The sequence below is a fragment of the Lithobates pipiens genome, unplaced genomic scaffold, assembly GCF_037356315.1.
Source record: "Lithobates pipiens isolate NorthernLeopardFrog02 unplaced genomic scaffold, aLitPip1_a1.2 Scaffold_22, whole genome shotgun sequence".
NCBI lineage: Eukaryota > Metazoa > Chordata > Amphibia > Anura > Ranidae > Lithobates > Lithobates pipiens.
In genome coordinates this window covers 229,110,797-229,136,845 of record NW_027507784.1, presented here as the reverse complement: position 1 = coordinate 229,136,845, position 26,049 = coordinate 229,110,797, and the positions used below count along the sequence as shown (strand labels likewise).

Below are 26,049 nucleotides of genomic sequence, written 5' to 3'. Positions count from 1 at the left end.
GGAGGTTGGTCCCCGGTGTTGCTGCCTACTCCGAGATCTCTACTTATAGCGGTGGGGAAGGTGACGTTGATGACGTGTCTAGTGATGTGACATGGGTAGCCACAAGAGAGGAAGAGGAGGGGAGTTCAGAGGGAGATATGGACCAGCAGATAGGGAGGAGAAGCAGGAATAACTTGCATTGCACAGGAGGGACAAAGCAGACTGCAAATGTATCAGGAGCGAGTCATCGACCATGTACGGTCACATCTGGCGCTCCCAGGACACCGGCACATGGCTCCGCAGTGTGGGCTTTTTTTAACGTGTCCGCTGCTGACAATAGCGTTGCCATCTGCAATCTTTGCAGTCAACGCATTTGTCGCGGTAAGCCCAACACTCACCTAGGGACGTCCACCTTAAGAAGGCACATGAGCAGCCATCACCGAGCCGAGTGGGAGCAATGGAACACACAAAGCCACACTGCAGGCTCTCACCGTCCAGCCTCGTCTTCTACTTCTCCTTCTCCTCTCTCCTCACAATTGTCCTCCACTCCACCTTCCATCACGCCAAGCTCACGTTTTTCTGCAAAAAGGCAGGCTTCCATGGGCCTAATGTTCGAGCGTAAAAAAATGACGACGCCGGATAACCCTCTTGCCCAACGGCTGACGGCTGGCTTGTCAGAACTGATAGCCCACCAACTACTGCCATATAAACTGGTGGACTCGGAGGCCTTTCGCAAATTTGTGGCCATTGGAACACCACAATGGAAGGTCCCAGGAAGGAAGTATTTCTCAGAGCAGGGCATCCCAGAGCTATATGGCCATGTTCAGCGGCAAGTGAATGTATCTCTGGCACACAGTGTTGGTGCCAAGATACATCTGACCACAGAAACGTGGTCTAGCAAACACGGGCAGGGAAGGTATATCACTTTTACTGCCCACTGGGTGAACCTTCTGACGGCCGTCAAGCATGTAACCCGTGGCACCCGTGTAGATTTGGTTTTACTGCCACGGATTGCATGCAGGCCTGACTCTTCTTCTCCTACTCCAGCCTCCTCCCTCTCCTCCTCGGCTGACTTCTCCTTTTCCGCTGCTAGCGTCTCTTCCGCTGCGCTGCCCAAGCTCCCCAGAACCTATTCGACATGCCAGGTGAGACGTTGCCATGCCATGGTGCGTCTGTTGTGCCTGGAAGCCAAGAGCCACACTGGCCCGGCACTCCTTTCAGCTTTGCGTTCACAGGCAGATCAGTGGCTAACACCGCTCAATTTGACAGTTGGTAAAGTGGTGTGTGACAACGGTGCCAATCTGCATAGCGCATTGAAACAGGGCAAAATCACGCACGTGCCATGCATGGCACACGTCTTAAACTTGGTCGTGGCAGCCATTCCTTGTCAAATACCCTAGGGTCCAGGACATCTTGCAGCAGGCAAGGAAAATCTCGGCCCATTTCAGAAGATCTTACACGGCCATGGCTCGCCTTGCTGACATTCAGCGGCGACACAATCTGCCGGTCAGATGTCTTATTTGCGATTGCCCGACGCGATGGAACTCAACCTTCTATATGCTTGATAGGCTGCTCCAGCAGAAACGTGCAGTTAACGTCTACCTGTATGAACTCTGCGGCCGAACCGGTTCTGGGGAGCTGGGTTTTTTTTCACCGCGCCAGTGGCTGCTCATGCGCGAAGCATGCAGACTTCTGTGCCCATTTGAGGAGATCACCAAACTGGTCAGTCGCAGCCACGGTGCCATCAGTGACATGGTACTTTATGCCTTCTTTATGGAGCGTGCATTGCGTCGTGTCATTGATCAAGCTGTGGAGGAGCAGGAGCGGGAAGATGAAGTCGCAATGCTGGATGAAGTCCCAGGGGGGGGGGCTACTCTGAGACAAGTGAACAGGAGTCTGAAGAGGAGTCAGAGGATGGTGCCGGGGTGGATGAGGAGGAGCAAGAAGAGCATGCTTTAAACCTTTCTGGGATCCCTGTTCGTGGATGGGGAGAGAATGAAGAGGACGACGTTATCCTGGATGATGAGCAGGAGCCCGGCCACCACACCGCTTCCACTTTAGTGCAAATGGGGGCCTTCATGCTCCAGTTTTTTAATAGGGACCCCCGTATAAAAAGCATAAGGGTCAAGGACCAGTACTGGGTGGCAACATACCTGGTACAAACACAAAATGGCGGAAATGTTACCGCCGTCAGAGGGCTGTCAGAATGCAGCACTTCCAGGCCTTGCTTCGAGAAATGCTGCTTTCTGCTTTTGCGTGCGCTGGCAGAAGAGCAATTCCCACTCCCAGAGAAGGAGTTGCAGGTACCAATCCAACAGCGCCTGCAAGAAGAGGCCGGTTTGAAGATGTGTTGGTGACTTCGGATATGAGGTCATTCTTTCAGCCGACCCATCGACAGGTGTCATCCGGATCCAGCATCAGGCAACGCCTAGACCGTCAGGTGTCCGACTACATCGGGTTAATGGCCGATGTGGACGCTCTGAGGAGTGATGAACCCCTGGACTACTGGGTGGGCAGGCTTGACCTCTGGCCAGAGCTTGCCCAATTTGCAATCGAACTGTTGGCTTGCCCCTCATCCAGTGTCCTGTCCAAAAAGGACGTTCAGCGCAGCAGGGGGGATCGTGACCGATAAGCGTACTCGCCTAACTCACGACAGTGTTAACTACCTCACATTTCTAAAAATGAATGAGGCATGGATCTCGGAGGAATTCAACACATGTGACCAGTAGACCATGTATATGTCTATAAACAATTTTTCCCAAGGCGTCTTTCAGGACAGCACCTGAGATAGTGACTCCTCCCTCCTCGTTAGGAAACACCTTCTTCCTCCAGACTTTAAAGGGAGGCGCCTCCCTACCACACTTCAGTTATTGTTTCCTCCAGCCCGGAGGGAACATCTTTTGGGATGGAGTCAGTTTCTCTTGGGTGTTCCTGAGGGACTAGTCTTCTTTCCCTTTTTTTCCTCCTTTAGAGACCCGCTGTCCTCCCGACCTACCCACGCCTCGGCAGCGGTAGCAAGCGGGCTCCTCTTCCCCTCTTGTGCTCGGAGAGAGCCGAAGATTAGGTGGCCCGCACGTTCGTAGGCGCGGCGGCGGCGCGCGTGTGCCGCCGCCATGTTTTTTTTCGGCAGTCGCGCCGGAAGTGACAGAGCGGGTCATCGGGTTGGCTGAAACGTCGTTTCCGGCGTGGACGCAGGGGCGAAGAGGGAGGACAGGAGCTGGTGCCTATTTCCGCTTCCGGTCCAGTGCAGCTGCATTATGGGAGTCCGGAGGCGGCGTGTAGCCACAAGTGGATTTCTGCACACCTGTTATGGAAGATTCAGCGTCTGCAGCGGTGGGGACAGGCACAGGCACCAGCAAAGCCCAGGTAAGAGGCAGCGGTTAAAGTCTGCCTTCTTTCTCCTATTTTCCTGGCGTTTGGTCTCGCTCTCTTTTTTTTTTATTTCCCCCCCTGGTGGCAAGGGGCCTGTCTGTGCACTAGAAGCTGGCTGGTTTCTTCTCAGGGATCACCACACAGGTGCACTATCAAGGCTGAGACTGGGTCTCACTAAGGGTTCACTGTTTTTTTTTTTTTTCCCCTTTTTTGTCTTTTTCTTCATAGGCTAAGAGCTCTGACCCAAAGAAAAGATGTCATTCTTGCAGGGCCAAGCTGGGAGAAAATTGGAAGAAAACCCTATGCAGTCCCTGCATTACTTCTTTAGTTAAGGAGGAATCAGCCTCTGTATGTGAGGATCTGGTGGCCTCTGTAAAGGAGCTATACGCCACGATTCAGAATTTTCGTGACTCACTAGCAAACCCGGCTGCTAGTCAGCCTTCCACTTCAGAGTCTTCCCAGGGGTCTCTCTCAATCCCGGTATTGGAATCTCTGCCTGAAGACCCTTCAGATAGGGAAAAGCAGTCCACTGCTCTTTCCGTTAAAGATTCGGAAGAGGAGTTGGAGGATTCTGAGGTAGCCCCCTCTAAATTCAAACTGTCCCTTGAAGAGGTTGATGGGCTCCTTAAAGCCATTCATGCTGCGCTTTGTTTAAGTGAGGAGAGAAAGGAATTATCACTCCATGACCGCATGTATGCTGGGTTGGATGAGCCTAAGGGCCGAACGTTCCCAGTTCATCCGGTCATCTCTGAGGCCATTAGGAAAGAATGGCAGGATCCAGAGAAAAAGCCCTTTTTCTCCAAAGCCCACAAAAGGCGTTTTCCTTTTGAGGAGGACCCTGCAGCAGTGTGGAACAAGGTGCCCAGACTGGATGCCGCCTTCTCCCAGGTTTCAAGGTCCACGAATCCTTTTGAGGACATGGGAGTTTTGAAAGATCCGATGGACAAACGCATGGATCTTTTGCTCAAGAGATCATGGCAATCAGTTATGAGCAATTTAAAACCAGCAATGGCCACAACGTGTGTAGCCAGACATTTAGAATACTGGATTAACCAGTTAAAGTCACATATAGCTGCAGATTCCCCCAAACAGGAAATCTTAGATTCTTTTCCTACCCTGATTACGGCAGTGGCTTATGTTGCAGATGCCTCAGCTGAGGCAATTAAGATATCAGCCAGGTCAGCAGCTCTAACTAATGCTGCAAGAAGAGCCTTATGGCTTAAAACCTGGCCCGGTGACTCAGCATCAAAGAATAAGCTGTGTGGGTTACCCTTTTCAGGGGACCTGCTCTTCGGCCCTGACCTCAATAATATTCTTGACAGGACAGCCGATAAAGAGATCCTTCCCGGTCAAAAAGAAAAAGCAGGTACCAAAACGTCTTTTTCAACCTCAAAAAACTCAGGATCAGGACAGCAAGTTGCAGGGGAGAAGGAAAAATTGGTCCACCCCGAAGCCGAAGGGTAGAGGCGGAATTCTCTTCCGTCCTCCTACACAGGCCTAAAAATCGCAATGACTTGTCTCTGCGGGTGGGCGGAAGACTACAAGAATTTCTTCCGCAGTGGTCAGGGATAACTTCAAATCAGTTTATCCTGACCACTCTCGCGCAGGGTTACTCACTCGAGTTTGCCAACAACCCCCCAAAAAGATTCCTGAATACCAACACCCCACGGGACCCGGTAAGGGCCCTGGCCATGAAGTCCTCTCTAGAGGAACTGATGCAACAGGGTGTAGTTGTACAGGTACCCCTGCAAGAACAGCAGGAGGGGTTTTACTCCCATGTTTTCCTAGTAAAGAAACCGACAGGAAAATTTCGGTTGATTCTCAACCTGAAACCGTTAAACGAGTCCATAAGGTACAGGAAGTTCAAAATGGACTCAATTTTTTCAGTCAGAAATCTGTTGACGCCAGGAGGTTTTATGGCGTCAGTGGATTTAAAAGATGCATACCTATATGTTCCGATCTCTCCCCAGTCTCAGAAGTTCCTCAGGCTGGCGGTGAGGTTGGGGGGTGTGGTTCATCATCTCCAGTTCAGGGCCTTACCCTTCGGCCTGTCATCACCCCCCCTGAATTTTTACCAAAGTAATGGCAGAAGCTTTAGCGCAGCTGCGACTTCAGGGAATCGCAGTTATTCCTTATTTAGACGATCTGCTGTTTTTCGCCCCATCCAGCGAGGAATTGCAGATCAATCTAGGCAAGGCTCGCAGCCATCTGGAGGCGCTGGGGTGGATTTTGAACCTCCAAAAGTCGTCCCTAAACCCTCTCAGGAGATTCGGTTTTTAGGGTATCTAATAAATTCGGTGGATCAAAAAATCTTCCTTCCCTTAGACAAAAAGGACAGGATTTCCGGTGCAGTGTCTTTACTACAGACCAGCCAAAATCTGACAGTAAGACAGGTTATGTCAGCTTTGGGGATTCTAACTTCAACAATGCCAGCAGTCCAGTGGGCAAGAATGCATTTCAGGTGTCTGCAGGCTTTCCTTCTAAAATCTTGGGATCACTCAGTGGCATCCCTAGAGGCAGAGGTATGAGTGTCAACCCAGGTAAAAAGGTTCCTATGTTGGTGGAAAAGACAGGATGTCTTATCGGAAGGGTTAGTCTGGGCTTTCCCAGTCGAGAAAAGACTAACAACCGACGCCAGTTCCTGGGGGTGGGGAGCCCATCTAGGAACACGTTTCACTCAGGGGTCCTGGGCCAAAGAGGAGGCAATAGGGTCCTCGAACTGGAGGGAGCTCAAGGCGATTGCCTTGGCTCTGGAGTTGTTTGTTCAGGAGCTTCAGTCCCATCACGTCCAGGTCCTAACAGACAATGCCACGGCGGTGGCTTATTTAAACAGACAGGGGGGTACAAGAAGCAGGTCGCTTCAGGTACTGGCCATGGAGATTCTTCGGTGGGCGGAAAAACGTTTGTTATCCCTATCAGCAGTCCACCTAAAAGGGATCTAAAAAGGTTAGCGGACTTCCTAAGCAGAAACGCTATTAAGGAAGCGGAATGGTCTCTAAACCCGGAGGTTTTCGCAATGATTGCCGGGAAATGGGGTTTACCAGAGGTGGACCTGTTCGCCTCAAGGGTGAACGCCCAGGTTCCCCAGTTCTTTTCCCTGGACAGTCGCGATGGCTCGCTGGGCACAGATGCGCTAGCTTATCCATTGGAATTTCGTCTTTGCTACGCTTTCCCCCCATTTCAGTTAATCCCGTTAATTTTAAGAAAAATTCAGGAGAAGGTGCCAGTTAATCTAATCACGCCCTTTTGGCCAAAAAGGGCCTGGTTTTCGACAGTTCTAGGTCTGGCAATCAAGCCTTGTTGGCATCTGCCCCTCAGGCACGATCTGTTGTTGCAGGGCCCAGTAAACCATCCAGGAGTGGCCAGCCTGGCCCTCACGGCCTGGTTTCTGAAAGGCAGCTCCTTAGGAGCAAGGGGTTTTCCAGCCGTTTGATCTCTACCCTTTTGGCAAGTAGGAAAAGGGTTACAGGGGCCATTTATTCTAAGGTTTGGAAGCGTTATAAAACTTGGTGTTTTTCAGCCGCCCAGGTGCCAGGGAGCCTTGTCTCCATCTTGGAGTTTTTACAAGATGGAGCAGACAAGGGACTAGCAGTTAGTACCCTGAAGGTGCAGGTAGCAGCTCTGACAGTGTTCTTAGAAAGATCTGTGGCCTCAGATCCGCTGGTGATCAGATTCTTTAGTAGAGGTCGACCGATATGGGTTTTTCTCTGGCCAATGGCGATGCCGATATTTAGAAATCATGGCGGCCGATAGCCGATATATGATGCCGATTTTTTTTTTTTTTTTTTTTTTTTTTTTTTTTTTTGGCCGATATGTTAGGCCGATTTTTAATTTTATTTATTTATTTTTTTCCTTTTTTTATTTATTATTATTATTTTTTTTAATCCCCCTTGATCTAACACACCTTTCCCATTGGGGCGTTTTTCAGGCGCTTTTGGGCTAAAAATAGCGCCTGTAAAGTGCCTGCAAAATGGCTCCCCTGCAGTCTGTGTGAAAGACAGAGTGCTTTCACACTGAGGCGATGCGCTGGCAGGATCTTAAAAAAAAGTCGTTTGGAGTGGTGTATACCGCTCCTCCACCACTCCTGCCCATTGATATGAATGGGCACCACTGCCGAAGCGCATGCAATGCGATTTGGCAGCAGTGCTTCATGGGCGCATTTAACCTCTTCCTTGGCCGCTAGCTGGGTTATATGTGCCCCACTAGCAGCCAAATAGCACCGCTAAAATTATGGTAAAGAGCCGCTAAAACTTGCGTTTTACCATCAACGCTCCAGTGTGAAAGCGGCCTTCATAAGTGATCCAGAAAATTTCTTACATTTAAACATTTATTAAACAAAACAAACCTCCAATCAGTTTACTTGTATGTATGATTTAGATTAAAAAAAAAAAAAAAACCTATGTATTAAATAAAAACAGGTAGTCAAAACTTTTGGACGAAAAAAAAAAATGGGCTAACTTTACTGTTTTTATTTTATTTTTAAATAGTGTAGATTTTTCCCAAAAAAATGCATTTGAAAGACCTCTGTGCAAATGCCGTGTGACATAAAATATTGCAACAACCGCTATTTTATTCCCTAGGATCTCTGCTAAAAATATATATATATATATATATATATATATATATATATATATATATATATATATATATATATATATATATATATATATATATATATATATATATATATATATAATTTTTGGGGGGTCTAAGTGATTTTCTGGCAGAAAATACAGGATTTTTACTTGTAAGCAACAAGTGTCAGAAAAGATTTAGTCTTTAAATGGTTAAACTGGGAACTTCTACACACAGAGATGATTTTATTCATTCAAGTGTAAACATTGTATCATTTTGTTCTTTTCTTGGCAGTCTGCCCAGAGAGGAGGAAAGTGTTGCTATGACAACTCAGGCAACTCATACTGACTTCTATACAGAAGTCATTTCAAAGTCCCGCTGCAGTTCTATATCGGCTTTTTATCAGCACAATCGGCCGATGCCGATTATTTAAAAGAACGGCAAATATCGGCCGATATATCGGTCGACCTCTATTCTTTAGAGCCCTTAAAAGATCTAGGCCAGCTCCTATTAAGGTTTTTCCTAGATGGGATTTGTCGGTAGTCCTACAGTCTCTAACAAAGGGTCCTTTTGAGCCTCTGGTGGAGGCTTCCCTTAGGTTTCTCACATTAAAGACCGTTTTTCTGATTGCCATTGTCTCTGCACGCAGGATCAGTGAGCTAAATGCTCTGTCAGTTAAAGAACCATATCTTTCCATTTTTCCTGACAGTTATTCTTAGAACAGATGCAAAATTCTTACCAAAGGTTACTTCAGTTCAGAACCGTATACAGGACATAGTACTGCCAACCTTTTGTGTTAACCCCAAAAGAAATAAGGAGACTCTTTTCCATACTTTGGACATCAGGAGGACTCTGCTGAGTTATCTGGAAAGGACGGAGTCCTTCAGACGTTCAGATTCACTGTTTGTACTTTTCTCAGGAAGAAAAAAGGGTTTCCAAGCTTCTAAAGTTACTTTAGCTAGATGGCTGAAATCAGCTATCTCAGAGGCATATTCCCAGGCAGGATTATCCCCTCCAGCAGGAATTTGTGCACACTCAACCAGGGCTCTGGCGTCTACGTGGGCAGAGAGAGCTGGTGCCACCCCTGAGCAGATCTGCAAGGCGGCGACCATGGTTGAGTTTTCACACATTTGTATAACATTATAGACTGCACCTCACTTCTGCCAGCGATCAGGCGTTTGGCAGAAAGGTCCTGCAAGCTGTTGTCCCGCCCTAAGGGGTAAGTCTCTGTTATCCTCTCAGGTGCTGTCCTGAAAGACGCCTTGGGAAAAACCAAGTTAGACTTACCGGTAACTTGTTTTCCAGAAGTCTTTCAGGACAGCAACATCCCGCCCTATGGTCTTATATTATGCTACGCTGTGACTAACGTATATGTTTGTGTTCCAGCCGGGGCCGGAGGTTCTCTTCTACAACTGAAGTGTGGTAGGGAGGCGCCTCCCTTTAAAGTCTGGAGGAAGAAGGTGTTTCCTAACGAGGAGGGAGGAGTCGCTATCTCTCAGGTGCTGTCCTGAAAGACTTCTGGAAAACAAGTTACCGGTAAGTCTAACTTGGTTTTTTTAATCGAGCACAGAGACCTTCTTTCTTCATTTGGCTCACTTCCTTGTCCAAAAAAAGCACACCGTACTATATGCCTGTACCCTCCTGTTTGAAGAGGTTGAGCGTGTCATATTTCTACTGGGGCTGCTTATTATGAGGGCCTCCTACCATCCCTGTGCTGTGCGGACTTCCTCCTGGGGCTGTACCTCTGCATATTATGAGGGGCTCCCACCATCCCTGTGCTGTGCTGACTTACTCCTGGGGCTGCTTATTATGAGGGGCTTCCACCATCCATGTGCTATGCTGACATCCTCCTGGGGCTGCTTTTTATTTTATTTTTTTTATTTCTTTGCAAGAATACAAAACATAAGTTGTTAATAATTACATATAAGAAATACTTTCTGGTAACCAAATATTCCATTAAACATCATCAATAAAATACAATATAATATATTCCTGCCATTTTTATAAACAAAACAATATCAATATGATATCCAATACAATATCCATTCCCCATAGCGGTCGTCCTCCTACTCAAAAAAAAATAAATAAAAAAAAAATAAAAAAAGGAATATCGGCCCCACCCAACAGAGGGTAAGGTTTACATCACTCAACCAGTTCATCTAATCCTCAGTTTCCTCTCCAATCAACCTCTTCCCCTCCTCTGACTGTAAGAAAAAATTTCCCACGGGGCCCAGACTTGCACTATAGCTTCCCTTTCCTCCTGGAGCTGCTTATTATGAGGGGCTCCCACCATCCCTGTGCTATGCTGACTTCCTCCTGGGGCTGCTTACGGTGCAGGTGTCAGTGCTGTATATCACGGTGCAGGTGTCAGTGCTGTATATCACGGTGCAGGTGTCAGTGCTGTATATCACGGTGCAGGTGTCAGTGCTGTATATCACGGTGCAGGTGTCAGTGCTGTATATCACGGTGCATGTGTCAGTGCTGTATATCACGGTGCATGTGTCAGTGCTGTATATCACGGTGCAGGTGTCAGTGCTGTATATCACGGTGCAGGTGTCAGTGCTGTATATCACGGTGCTGATGTCGGTGCTCTATCACGGTGCTGATGTCGGTGCTCTATCACGGTGCTGATGTCGGTGCTCTCTCACGGTGCTGCTGCTGTCGGTGCTGTGTCACGGTGCTGCTGCTGTCGGTGCTGTGTGTCACGGTGCTGCTGCTGTCGGTGCTGCTGCTGTCGGTGCTGCTGCTGTCGGTGCTGCTGCTGTCGGTGCTGCTGCTGTCGGTGCTGCTGCTGTCGGTGCTGCTGCTGTCGGTGCTGTGTGTCACGGTGCTGCTGCTGTCGGTGCTGTGTGTCACGGTGCTGCTGCTGTCGGTGCTGTGTGTCACGGTGCTGCTGCTGTCGGTGCTGTGTGTCACGGTGCTGCTGCTGTCGGTGCTGTGTGTCACGGTGCTGCTGCTGTCGGTGCTGTGTGTCACGGTGCTGCTGCTGTCGGTGCTGTATGTCACGCTGCTGGTGATCATCTCCTGCACCCTCTTCTTTGCCTACCCTGGTCCCTGACCTTCCCTCTCCTCCATTGCCTTCATGCGCTCCACAGTCCTAAATTGTCACAACAATTTCCCATATAAAAAAAGAATGCTTGTAGTTGTTGATCCCAGATTCACCTCATACATGTGTTATGTCATTGGCCATGTGGTGGGACTGTTTGCACAGCTATTATTTTGTGGCTGCAAATTTGACCTGTAGGTTTGCGAAGTTCGCCTCCCATTGAAGTCAATGGGGCCCTCCGCGAACGTTCCGGTTTGCGAACGATCGGCCGCGTTCCGTGTTTGTGAAACGTCACGTCGGAAGTTCGTCCATCACTACTTCTCACGTTCATGCAAACTCCCTCGCATGGTGAGAAGCACCTGCCGGCGCGCTCCCATGATACAGCCAGCGGCTATAGCCGCTGGCTGTATCACAGGCCCCGCCCCCGGCACGCCGCATCATTGGATGTGATTGACAGCAGCACGAGGCAGTGGTTGTGCTGCTTTCAATCCATCCACTCCAGCCAATCAGCGGCCAGGCTGATCAGCGAAGAGGGCGGCGGGTGTGAGCGTGGGACTTTCGAGGGGTCAGGTAAGTAAAACTGGGGGCGCTGGCAGTGTGAGATGCTTTTTTTTTTTTTCACCTTAAGGCATAGAATGCCTTAAGGTGAAAAAACATTTACCTTTACACAACCCCTTTAAGATGGATTCAATGCATCCTCAAGAACCCTAGAGGATTGAAAGTTTGGAGCTCTTCCGTTCGACCCTCCATGACGGCTGTTTCATCTTCTTAGGTTGCCGTTTCTCCAGGGAGGTGAAAGGTGAGTGTGGCGGGCTTCTTTCCAGGGGTGGCAGATCCTGATGCCACTCGGGTAGCTCCACTGGGCCAAGTTGTAAAGAATTACAGAAGTCATCATCTGGCGTACGGAGGAGCTTCTGTCTTACATTAATGTCCTACTTAAAGTGGAGGGCCACCCTGAAAACCAAAAAATGTTAAAAATGACAAAAAAATCAAAAAAAAAATAAAATGAGAAAAAATTTTTTTTTTTTTACTTACCAGAAATGCCTGTTGCTAGGCACTTTATCCTAATCTTCCTCTTCCTCCTCCGCGGAGATCTTCTGTCTTCGTCGCGGCGTCTTCTGGGTAATGGGTCGCGCTGTGTTCTGGGAACTGTGTGTTCCTGAACACAGCGCGTCCCATTCAGAAAGCGCTGCGGGACTCAAGCATGCGCAGTAGTTCCGGGACTCGCGCATGCGCAGTAGGAAACGGCCAGTGAAGCCGTAAGGCTCCGCTGCCTGCGGCGCCGAGAGCCGAGGGACGGCTCGGCCTCGGGCGGCCGACATCGCGGGCGCCCTGGACAGGTAAGTGATTTTATTAAGTCAGCAGCTGCAGTGTTTGCAGCTGCTGACTTTTTTTTTTTTTTTTTTTTTTCTTTTTTTAAACTGGCCCTCCTCTTAAAGGCAAATGGATATCTCCACATGTACTTCAGCGCTTTCTCACTCAACTTTTTTTTTCCCTCCTCCATCTGCGACAGGTCATTTGAAGTAGCATAATGGTTTCGTAATTAAAGATCTGGTCGCAGATTACGCAGGATGGTCCTACTTTTGGGGCAAAATTTTGTAGGCCGGTAATTACATCTGGAAGGTGGTGCTGTATCTGGTCCTCGTGCTCTGTGGTCAAACATATTCGATCTCCATTTCTTCTGGTCACTCCAGGAGACTGTTAAGACCCTTTTTGTAAAGCGGGTGCAGTATGATCACCCTCCACACTCGGGAATCCCCCTGACTGTTTCATCTACCCACTATTGTCCAAGTCATCCAAATGTTCATTTCAGTGACGTGTGTGTGTGTGTGTGTGTGTGTGTGTGGCAGTCGCCCTCTAGTCTGTTAATGGCTATGTCCCTTTGTTTCCCTGCTGCCTTCACGGAGACCAACTTCTCAGTGAGGACTAGTAGATTAGACAGTGATAGCTGCTGAAAATGTGGACTTGATGTCTACTGCGAATCCTGACAAATCTGTATAAGTGAGAGGGTGGTCTGAGCCTCCAGTTCCTGTAAATTTATGGGCTGTCTTGCCTGAACTGCATGTTTTGGGATCTCCCCAGAGTGGCTCAATGATATTGTGGCCATCTCAGTCTCCTGACCTCTTCAGAACCTTCTCTTTATTTTGCTGTAGCCAATACAGTTAGACTTGTTTTTTGGATCATTGTCTTGTTGGAATGTCCAAGTAAGTCCTATTTGCATTGTCTGAATGCAAATGTTCCTCCAGTATTTGATAACATCCTGCGTTCATCTTGCCAACAGATTTAACCAAATGTCCTGTGCCTTTGTAGCTTACACATCCCCAAAATATCAGCCATTCACCTCCAAACCATCATAGACCTTGTTAACTCCTCTCCAAATGTAGTGTTTATGGTTGTGGCCAAAAAGCTCCATTTTGGTCTTATCACTCTAAATGACTTTGTGCCAGGTTTGAGACTTGTCTGTGCTCTTTGGCATATTGTAAGCGGGATACTTTGTGGCATTTGCTTAGTAATGGCTTTCTTGCGACTCGACCATGCAGCCCATCTTTCTTCTTCTTCTTTTTTTTTATGCATTTCACCTGAAGTTGCCGTATTTGTGGGGGTTTTTATTTTATTTTTTGCATCCCGAACAATTTTCCTGGCAGTTGTGGCTGAAATTTTTAGTTGACCCTGACCGTGGTTTGGTTTCAATAGAAACCCCTCATTTTCCACTTCTTGATTAGTTTGAACACTGCTGATTGGCATTCTCTATTTCTTGGATATCTTTTTATAGCACCTTTCCTGTTTTATAGAGTTCAGCTACCTTTTCCCGCAGATCCTTTTGACAATTCTTCACATCAGAGGAATTATAGCTTATTCCACTGAGATTGGTGAATCTCACTGTGGGTCCAAATAACTATACTGTAAGTCGGTCCTCATTAGCTAATTCTTTCTTCTTGTTTGGGAAAATTCTTCCTTGAAGTCAAAGGGTCAGTTCCCGATAGCCAAGCTCCTACACGGTGTAACCTCGGATCTTCTAGTTTGGGGTCCTTCAATGAAATCGATTAGAGGTCGACCGATATTTACAAATTGCGGTGGCCGATATTTTATATATTTATTTTGGGCCGATTATGTTAGGCCGTTTTTTTTTTTTTTTTTTTTTTTTTTTTTAAATTAAACCCCCCCCCCCCCTTTTATTTTTTATTTATTTTTTTTTTTCCCCTTCATCTCATAAAATCTAAGTTAGACACCTTTCACACTGGGGTGCTTTTGGGCTAAAAATAGTGCCTGTAAATTGCCTTCAAAACGGCTCCCCTGCAGTCTCAGTGTGAAAGCCTGAGTGCTTTCACAATGAGGAGATGCGCTGACAGGAAGTTTATATAAAAAAAACAAATATATATATATATAATCCTGCAAGCAGCATCTTTGGGAAATGAATGGGCACTGCTGCCAAAGCGCATGGAATGCAATGCAATTTGGCAGCAGTGCTTCACAAGAGCATTTAACCCCTTCCTCGGCCACTAGCTAGGTTATAAGTGCCACGCTAGCAGTCCAATAGCGCCGCTAAAATGACAGTAAATCGCCGCTAAAACTAGCAGCGCTTTACCGTCAACGCCTGCCCACTCCAGTGTGAAAGTGGCCTTCAGTAATAAGTGATACAGAAAATTTCTTACATTTAAACATTTATTAAACAAACCTCCAATCAGTTCACTTGTATAATTTAGATTATATATATATATATATATATATATATATATATATATATTATAAATTTTTGGGGGGTTCTAAGTGATTTTCTAGCAGAAAATACAGGATTTTTACTTGTAAGCAACAAGTGTCAGAAAAGATTTAGTCTTTAAATGTTTAAACTGAGAACTCTACACGGGTTGTTCAGTCCATTGAAGAAACATTGTATCTTTTTGATCTTTTCTTGGCAGACTGCCCAGAGAGGAGGAAAGTTGCTTCACTGATAAACTTCAGGCAATTTACGTTGACTTCTATTACAGAAGTCTTTTGTAAGTCGTGCTGAACATATAATCTGCCTTTTTATCAGCACAATCCGCCGATGCCGATATACCGGTCGACCTCTAAAATCGATAATATATTGCAATTCTTTGGCTCTGTATAGGGAGAGTGAGCCGCTTTAATTAAGGTTCATCTATTCTTTAAATCTCCTGCTGCTGGGATCTCATCCCCAATCCTGGGCTGCAGTTGTCTACATGACTGAATCCCAAGTAGTACACCCGGTAGTTCCAGCCAGGTAGCACACGTATTTGTCTGCTCAGGTCAGCTTACTTGCTTCTACCTTATCTCCACAATCTGTCATCTGGCAGAAATCCACCTGTATAGTACTGGTGGTTCCTTGAACAAAGGTGAGGTTCAATGCTCTTCCTGTCTCTTCCCAATTGGTTACTTCCACTATCCTCCCATGTCTCCTACCTCCCCGTATATAGAGGCCTCTCCTAGAGTCACCAATGCTCCCACGAGGAACAAAATCCCTACCATCCTATCTGAAGTGAGGGGGGACTAAATAGGGCCTTTTCTTCACCAAGGTTGAGACACGCAGACCTTTTATCTGCCTCCCTTTATAGTTGGATTTTCCCCCTCCTTCAGTCTTTCTGTCCCTACTCTGCCTGTGCTTACCTTTTGTACAGCGGGATTGGTGAATCCAGGTAGTCCTTTCAGCAATTCCTTCTGCGGTGGGAGTAGTAAGGAGTACTTGATATGGCCTGTCCCACTTGGGGGGGGTGCCAATACTTCTTTTTGATCACCTTGACGAGGACCCAGTCTCCAATTTGTACTTCTCCTATGGGTTCTCTTCCTGGAGTGGGGGACACTTGGTTAATTTCTATTTTAATCTTGGCATGTATTCTGCTAAGTTTCTCTCCACTTCCTATGTGTGTTTCATTTGGTAATAAAGGTATTTTATAAGGTCTACCCCACATTTCAAATGGACTCGGTCCCTCTTTAGTGGGGGTGATGTGCATGCTTAAAATTGCTAGTGGGAGACAGTACATCCAATTTTCGTCTCTTCCATTACCTTTTTTAGCTTGCGCTTTAATATCCCATTATGTCTTTCTACAAGCCCTGCTGACTGAGGATGATATAAATAGTGATTCTTTACTTCTATACATACCCATCACTTCTGTTCCTTTTATTGTCTGATTTACAAAATGTGTCCCGTTATCACTATAAATCTTCTCTGGTATCCCAAATCGTGGAAGGATATCTTTTTAGTAAGGCTTTGGATACTTTGAAGGCAATCAGCACTTCTGTGGGGAATATCTGCTCTACTCATTTGGTCAATGCATCAATGATTATCCCCCTGTTTGACACATGAGTTACTCCATGTGTCAATACTGAATCATACCTAAATAAATAAGGATTTTGGCCTACCGGCTTTCCTTCAGGTGATGTGTAGATGTTGTCTATTATTGTGCAACCTTTTATTTTCCAATATTGTTTCTCCCCAGGGGATGCATTCTGCTGCATATCAGTAAAGACCGTATGATCTCTCTGATTTCCTGTTCTGTCATTACTTGATGTTTCTTGTGCTGCTATTTTAGCTGCTTCATCTGCCCTTTTTTATTTCCTTCCGAGATGGGGTCTGTATGTTTTGTGTGTGCTTGACATTTACAGATTGCAAGCTCTTTTGGTAACTGTATTGCATCTAGGAGTTCTAGAATGAAGTCCATGTGTGAAATTGGCTTACCACTGGAGGTGATCATCCCCCTGTTTTTTTCCATTGTTGTGCAAAAACATGTTCTGTTGAAAATGCATATTAACTGCAGTGTGTGTGTGGTTACAGCTTTTCCTTTTTGATAGTATGCATCCTCTTGGCAGTGCTACAAGTTCAACTACTTGCGCTGAATGTTTTAATGGCCTAGCTTCTAAGATTTCATCCTGTGTCACCACTGCATATCTAGTTGCATTTGTGCTATCTGGATTTTTCATACTGGAGCCATCAACAAAAAGTGTTGTGTCACGGTTAGATAACGGTACATCTTTGTATTAAGTGAGGTTTTGTCAATAGTATTGTCCTATAGGAAAGGGGTCATGCTGGGTTCAAGTATGATATTGTAAAAGGATAAGACACTGCATGTGGTACTTTGAGTGTCAGCGGGTGATATAACACTATAGGTGCTGAGGCCTTAACTGCTTCCGCTGCAGCTACCACTGCCTGTACGCAGGGTGGAAGTGCTCTAGTTACACTGTCTGTCTGGTTTTGTTGGATAATAAGCAATTGGCCTCTGACCTCCGCCATGTGATACTGTAAGTACTGATGTCATGGGATCTTCCCTTGAGTCTGTTCTAAAGGTTTGTCATAGTTTGGTAAGGCTAGTACTGATGAGCTAGAAGGGACTTGTTTTAAGTCAGTAAAGGCTGTCTGTTTCCTCCATTTTATAGCGTCCTGTGGGGCCATGGGGTTCCCATGCATGGCATGGACCAACAGGGGGCGGTCCGTATTTGACCTGCTGTTGCCACAACTGGAGTTTAGTTTTATTTGCCTTATGCCCTTGGTCATGGAGGAACTATAACAGAGCCATTGTGTCAGGAACCACCTTAACAGGAAAAGAGGGGTATTGCAGGGGCTATCGGGACATGGGATAATCACCCCTGTTTGTAAAATGAGTGAGTTTAACCACAAGTTTACAGCCAGACAGATCATATAACTGCCTTAGCAGACATACTACTCACCAAGCCGGCCTTTTATCAACTTAAACCACCAGACTAGAACAATAAGAATACAAGGAAAGAAAACCCATCTCTGCAGTAAGGTTAAACACCCCGAAGGAAATTGGTCTTACGATCGTTCTAGATCAATTTGGTACTTTTAGCGCTTTTAGATAGTCAGGCAATCAACCTCTGTTAAGTATACCCTTCAACAAATCTTTTTGACATCTGTCCTGGACAGCGGGCTACGTCTATTTACCATAGGCAACGTCCCCAGGTGCCTCTGTCTTCGGGTCCCTGTGTCACCTAGATCTTATATGGTCAACCACAGTGCCGGCATACTCCATGAATTAAAAAACCCAAATCACCTTGAGTAGAAAAGAAAAGATCTGTCTTACCTTTTCACAGACCCAGAGGACTGGATCAAATAAGTCCAGTAGCAAAGGTTGGGTGTGGATCCCGGAGCCGACCAGTCTTTTTTTACCACTTAAATTGAGTGGGAGGACCTAGGTCTCGGCGAGAGGGAGTCTGATACTCACCGATATTTTGGACGGAACCGCTCGATCCACCACCTAATCCTTCCGGCTCGAAAGGACCATGATGTCATTAAAATTCCATTCTCTCACTAATCAGTCAACTCCGGTCATGTTGATTAGAAGACAGATTTATTACAGATAAACAGTACAAAGTAGGGGTGCTGAAATGAATCTCTGCACCGATGCATCGCGATTCGGGTGTCCCCCCGGCACAGCGCTCCGAGTGTATCCCCTGTTGTTTAAAATGCTCTCCGGTGTTCTGCCTAATGCAGTCCGCCCATCAACTGCTGTCCGCTCCGTACTGCGCATGCGCAGTACGGAGCAGCCGAAGCTTCGGAAAAACTCCGAAGTTGAACGGCGCCTGCGCCGCGAGTGGAGGAGGTAGCCCCACTATCCAAGCGGACATAGGGTTAAGAATTTTAGAGGGCCCCTCGCGGGCGAGCTTCGCTCGCCACGCTTCGCTCGCCACGCTTCGGGCTCGGCCTCGCTCCGCTCGGCTCTTTTTTATTCTAACTCTATGTCCACTTGGATAGTGGGGATAGAACCTGGACTCACGGCGCAGGCGCCGTTCGTCCTCGTCAATTTTCGGATCTGTGTTCCTGTGTACTGCGCATGCGCAGTACGCAGGGGACAGCATCTGATGGGGGACACTATTTTACAAGACACCGGCTCACGTCCAGCTCTGCTCACGTCGGCGGAGAATTCTCAGCCCCAATCGCTGACTGTCACTATCAAATCAGAAGAGGCGGGCGGGGCTGAGAATTCCTGCTGACATCAGGAGACGTGAGCCTTGAGAGCAGAGAGGCGGGCAATGTCAGGACACAGTAGGGAGGGACTAATGAGGGAACTTGAGATACCCATTGGCAGAGAAGCTGCTGCCTACTCAGCCAATGGGTGCACAGGGCGTCCTGTCCATCACATTCTTTGTACCGTGATCTTCCTCTGCTGGGCTCTGCAATAAATGATGTCATCAGTCAGAGCCTGGCAGAGAAGTGAGCAGAGGAAGTTTTCTTTGGTGAAATGTCTGAGCTATCACTGCACTGGCATCCCCAGCATCCGTTTTAGATGAGAAAAAGCAACAGACAAGAAAAGTGAGAGGGGGATGATTCTTCTACAGAATTTCATATGGATCAAGCAGCCAGGTAAGGAGCACCAGTGCCCCCCTCCCCCCACTGACTGGCAGTGCCTCCAAACTGCCCAATCGGGCACCAGGACCCCTATCTCCCCTCACGAAGCACTTTAGCCTCCTATCTCTTCCCCACTAAGCACCAGGACCCCCCATCTCTCCCCACTAAGCACCAGGACCCCCCTAATTGAGCACCAGTGATCCCTTTTGTCCTCCTTGAAAAAAATGGTGACATTTGTTATAGCAAAAAGCAAAAAATATTTTTTTTTTTTTTTTTTTTCAAAAGTGTTGCGTTTTTTTTTTGTTTATAGCGCAAAAAAATAAAAACCAGAGATGATCAAATACCACCAAAAGAAAGCTCTTTGTGGGGGGAAAAGACATCAAAAAGGACGTTAATTTTTGTTTGGGTACAACGCCGCACGACTGCGCAATTGTCAGTTAAAGTAACAGTGCCGAATGGCAAAAAATGGCCTGGTCATTCAGCAGCCAAATCTTCCAGGGCTGAAGTGGTTAAAGTGGTGGTAAACCCTTACAAACCACTTTGACCTACAGGTAAGCCTAGATTAAGGCTTACCTGTAGGTCCCCTAAGCTGCAGATATGCCGCGAGTGTCGGCTCCCATGCCCATGTGCCGGAGCAGTGAGACCCACGGAGACCCACCAAGAAGATGGACGCTCGGAACTACAGGGGACAGCGGTGACTTCGCTGGCTCCTGTGTCAGGTAAATGACACATAATGGACTACTATGCGATGCATAATAGTCCATTATGCTTTACCTTTGCAGGGAATCAAAGAGGAAGTAAACTTATTAGGGTTTACTTCCTCTTTAAGGGAGTGAGGTTATTTTTAATTCAAAGTTCCAGTAAATCTCCTTTATTAAAAGTCAGCAGCTACAAAAAAAGTGTATCTTCTTTTAATAAAAAGTCACTCACCTGTCCCACAATCCAGCGACGTGGCCACCCAAACCCTCCATTCTCTCCCCCGCCTGTCCACGGCGCTGGCAATACTACTGTGGGCATCTGGCTGTGACAGCTTGCAGCTTCACAGCTGGGTGAGCATGTCTCACTGCGCTGTCCTGAATGGCCGCACAATCTTTTGGGATCTGTGATGTGTAACAGAAGATTGTAGGGTGGAAGGGCCGCCTAGGCGACCCAAGCAGAAATGGGAGTTCGTCAGTAATCGTGATGCATCGTGGAATCGAATCGTTGACCAGATAATCGTAATTGAATCGAGACCAGTGAAGATGCGCACCTCTAGTACAAAGGGATGATAGAACACTTACAGCAAGGAGTTCCACAGCAGAATCACACCAGGAAATCCGTACACTGTTCTTTTATAGCAGTATTTGGCAACCCGCCATTGGCTAAGGCACACTGGTGCATTGTCGGCTTTATTGCCAAATCCAGCATGCCTTTCACAAGGTTTCCTATTATGGTAACGTTTGCTAGTTCTTTATTGTTTTGGGTGTTGGGCTCAGTTTTGAGTTTGATCAGCGAGGAATCTGTCCGCTAATCCCCAGCTGAGCAGAGGGATGGCTAGTCCATGTCCGCTCTCTTCTATGGGCGGTCAGATGTAAACGGTCAGCTGTCTGTTTACACCCAACTGCAATCTGATTTGGGCACCAGTTCTCAAAAGATATTGGGGAACTGGAGAAAGTGCAGAGAAGGGCAACCAAACGAAGAGGCTTGAAGGAGCTCAGCTATGAGGAAAGATTAGAGAAACTGCATGTATTCACTCTTGAGAAGAGGAGATTAAGGGGGCGTATGATCACCATGTATAAATATATAAGGGGTACATATAGCGAACTTGGTGTTTGAGTTATTCAACACTGAGGACAGGGGGACACTCTTTACGTCTAGAGGAAGAGATTTCATCTCCAAATACAGAGAGGCTTCTTAATGTGGAATAGACTCCAGAGGTGGTTCTGGCCAGCTAAGTAGATTGCTTTTAAAGTGGTTGTAAACCCTTACAACACACTTTGACCTACTGGTAAGCCTAGATTAACGTTTACTTGTAGGTCCAAGAAATATCTCCTAAACCTACACGGTTTAGGAGATATTTGCCGAAAGACAGGCACCACTGTCTACGGCGCATGCGCCGTAGACAGCGGCGCGCAGGCACACTGAGCGCGGCACCCGTCAATGGCGATATCCCGCGTGTGGCGGCTCCCGTGCGCATGCGTGGGAGTGATGTCATCACGGCTTCGCCGAATGACAGCGGCGGAGCAGCGACACCGGACTACAGGGGACATCGCTGGCTCCTGTGTCAGGTAAGTGACACATAATGTATTACTATGCGATGCGTAGTAGTCCATTATGCTTTACCTTTGCAGGGAATGAAAGGGGAAGTAAACTCATCAGGGTTTACTTCCTCTTTAAGAAAGGCCTGGAGTCTTTCCTAAATGTACATAATATAGCTGGATACTAAAATTTACAGGTGAAGTTGATCCAGGGAAAATCCCATTGCCTTTCTGGGATCAGGAAGAAATTTTATTTATTTTTTCCCTGCTGTAGCAAATTGGATCCTGTTTTTGTTTTGTTTTTTTCCCCTTCCTTCCTCTGGATCAACTGTGGGCGTAGGATTGTGTATATGGGATTGTATGTTTGTTTTTTGTTTTTTTGTTTTTTTATTAATGGTTGAACTAGATGGACATTTATTTTTATTTATTTTTTCAACCTAACTATGTACCGTATATACTCGAGTATAAGCCGAGATTTTCAGCCTCTTTTTTGAGGCTGAAAGTGCCCCCCTCGGCTTATACTCGAGTCATCGCCGTCTGACTGCTCGATCAGCGTATCGAGCAGACAGACGGCGGACATACTACAATTCGAAAGCCGCGCCTCCGCCTGTGATAGGCGGAACACTCAATTTCCCAGCAGTCAGTGTTCCACCTATCACGGACATCCGCTCATCCTCGTACTACGGACGAGGATGAGACGATGTCCGTGATAGGCGGAACACAGGCTGCTGGGAAATTCAGTGTTCCGCCTATCACAGGCGAAGGCGGAGGCGCGGCTTTTGAATTTTAGAATGGCCGCCGAGGCGCCGACGAAGAGCGGCGATCCTGGCAAGGCACGGGACGGAGGCAAGGCAAGGCACGGGACGGGACGGAGGCAAGGCACGACACGGGACGGAGGCAAGGAGGCAAGGCACGGGACGGAGGCAAGGAGGCAAGGCACGGGACGGAGGCAAGGCACGGGACGGAGGCAAGGCACGGGACGGAGGCAAGGCACGGGACGGAGGCAAGGCACGGGACGGAGGCAAGGCACGGGACGGAGGCAAGGCACGGGACGGAGGCAAGGCACGGGACGGAGGCAAGGCACGGGACGGAGGCAAGGCACGGGACGGAGGCAAGGCACGGGACGGAGGCAAGGCACGGGACGGAGGCAAGGCACGGGACGGAGGCAAGGCACGGGACGGAGGCAAGGCACGGGACGGAGGCAAGGCACGGGACGGAGGCTCGGGACACAGGTAGGCTGGACACACACACACACACACACACACACACACACGGACACACACACGGACACACACACGGACACACACACGGACACACGGACACACACACGGACACACACACACACACGGACGGACACACGGACACACGGACACACACACGGACACACACACGGACACACACACGGACACACACACGGACACACACACGGACACACACACGGACACACACACGGACACACACACGGACACACACACGGACACACACACGGACACACACACGGACACACACACGGACACACACACGGACACACACACGGACACACACACGGACACACACACGGACACACACACGGACACACACACACGGACACACACACGGACACACACACACGGACACACACACGGACACACACACACGGACACACACACGGACACACACACGGACACACACACACACACACACACGGACACACACACACACGGACACACACACACACGGACACGGACACACACACACACACACACACGGACACACACACACACACACACACGGACGGACACACACACACACACACACACGGACACACACACACACACACACACACGGACACACACACACACACACACACACGGACACACACACACACACACACACACGGACACACACACACACACACACGGACACACACACACACACACACGGACACACACACACAGGGATGGATGGATGGAGACACACACACACAGGGATGGATGGATGGAGACACACACACACAGGGATGGATGGATGGAGACACACACACACAGGGATGGATGGATGGAGACACACACACACAGGGATGGATGGATGGAGACACACACACACAGGGATGGATGGATGGAGACACACACACACAGGGATGGATGGATGGACACACACACACACACAGGGATGGATGGATGGACACACACACACACACAGGGATGGATGGACGGACACACAGGGATGGACGGACACACAGGGATGGACGGACACACACACAGGGATGGACAGGCATGTCTCACCCTCGGCTTATACACGAGTCAATAAGTTTGCCAGTTTTTTTGGGGGTAAATTGGGGGCCTCGGCTTATATTCGGGTCGGCCTATACTCGAGTATATACGGTAACTATGATTCGATCCACCAGATGGCTCCTGCTGCTCCGTAGAACAGACTTGAGGATCAGATTGGTCCACCCATGTGAAAGGCCTTTTAATTGGTCTCTCTTTTTTATTTTATTTTTTCTAATCTGTTGTCCTTCAGTAACAGTTCAGTCTTTAGCTTTGGTTGTAATGCTTAACCATACACTTACATTTCAGAATGGGAGAGTTTTTTCCACCTGTTTTATTTATAAGGCATCTAAGGAGCTGTAACAGTTTGTATGCATGATAAATGTTTTTTGCTTACAGGTTACGAAAGCTGTAGAAGCCCTCCTTGCATATAAAAAATCTAAAGAGAATGTCAACAAATTACTCCTAAATGAATATGATTGGATTTCCTTAATGGTGACCGTTTGGAGAATTCCGAAGCACCTACAGACAATCAGAATGTAAGTATATCATCTTAATATGTAAAACGGTCCCTGGGGTATATTTGATTTTCTTGCACGTCATTTACAGTGCCTTGCAAAAGTATTCACCCCCTTGGCTTTTTACCTATTGTTACATTACAGCCTTTTAGTTCAATGTCTTTTTTTTAATCTGAATTAGAAGTGATGGATCAGAACACAATAGTCTAAGTTGGTGAAGTAAAACTAGAAAAATGTATACATAACTAATTTTCAGAAATAAAAATCTGATACATGGCATATGTATTCACCCACTTTGTTATGAAGCCCATAAAAAGCTCTGGTGCAACCAATTACCTTCAGAAGTCACATAATTAGTGAAATGATGTCCACCTGAGTCTAAGTGTCACGTGATCTGTGATTACATATACACAACTTTTTTTTTTTTTTTTTAAAGGCCCCAGAGCCTGCAACACTTAAGCAAGAGGCAAAACTGCCATGAAGACCAAGGAACTCTCCAAACGAGCAAGGGACAATGTTGAGAAGTACAAGTCAGGGTTAGGTTATAAAAAATCAAAATCCTGTTTCCTAGGAGCACCATCAAATATAACCAAATGGAAAGAGCATGACACAACAGCAAACCTGCCAAGAGACAGCCGCACACCAAAACTCATGGAGAGGGCAAGGAAGGCATTGATCAGAGGCAGCACAGAGACCTAAGGTAACCCTGGAGGAGCTGCAGAGTTCCACAGCAAAGACTGGAGTATCTGTACATAGGATTAGGGATGGCCGGTCGGTTCACAGCGAATTTTGGCTGTTCGCGATTCACCCGATCGGCGGACTATTGCCGCTGTTCGCCCGGCGGACTTGCGTGTTTACTGTGTAAAAGAACTTTGACCTATGATGACACATCCATCGTGGGGTACAGGACAGCCAATTGAGACATTACAGCACATGGACAATTGGAAATTCCCCCTAACTTATAAATAGACCTGATCCGGCGGCCATTTTACATTCTTTCTACTGTCACTATAGGGAGAGGTTGCTGTGTGGAGCAGGGAGAGACTTCAGTGACCCAAATCGCTAGCTATTAGGACCACAAAAGTCCTTTTAAGGACTGGTATGGTATAGGTGTAGTTCAGGATATAGGTTTGAGGCACTGCTATTCAAGTCATTGTTGCAGCAGATTGTCTTTTCTCAGTGCAGATAGGGACAGACAGGACGCTGTGTGTAGCAGAGTGGGACAGTCAGTTTAATCATTAGCTGTCACTATTGGGTCCACAAAAGTCCTTTTCAGGACTGGTATGGTGTAGTAGTACAGGATATAGTTTTGAGTGCAGTGCTATTCAAGTTATTGTTGCAGCAGCCTGTGTTTTGTCAGTGTAAATGGGGACAGACGGGACGCTGTGTGTAGCAGTGAGGGACAGTCAGTTTAATCATTAGCTGTTACTATTAGGTCCACAAAGGTCCTTTTCAGGACTGGTATGGTAATAGGGTTGTACACGTATAATATTCTTTCTTCCAAATATAGAAAGAATATTATACTTGACTACTGCCCTTCTGCTGCAGTAGTCCTTTGAGTATAGGGACTGAGGTACAGTCTGCTAATCACAACCTACTAGTTCCACAAAGGTCCTTCTAAGGACTGGTAAGGTATAGCGTACTACAGTATATGGGGTTGAGTGAGGTACAGTCTGCTAATCCTTAAGGACTGGTATAGGTCCACAATATATAGGGTTGAGGTGCACTACTGCTGACTGCTGCCCTGTTCTGCAGC

At 47.3% G+C, this 26,049-nt stretch overlaps 1 protein-coding gene across 1 annotated transcript in view; it reads left to right on the top strand.

Moving 5' to 3' along the window:
- Positions 1–26,049, top strand: part of RSL1D1 (ribosomal L1 domain containing 1) — a 218,784-nt gene that overhangs the window by 32,459 nt on the left and 160,276 nt on the right. Inside the window, exon 2 of the mRNA XM_077448904.1 lies at positions 24,175–24,314. Within this exon, the coding sequence (XP_077305030.1) occupies positions 24,175–24,314 (140 nt within the window). The remainder of the gene's footprint in view (positions 1–24,174; positions 24,315–26,049) is intronic.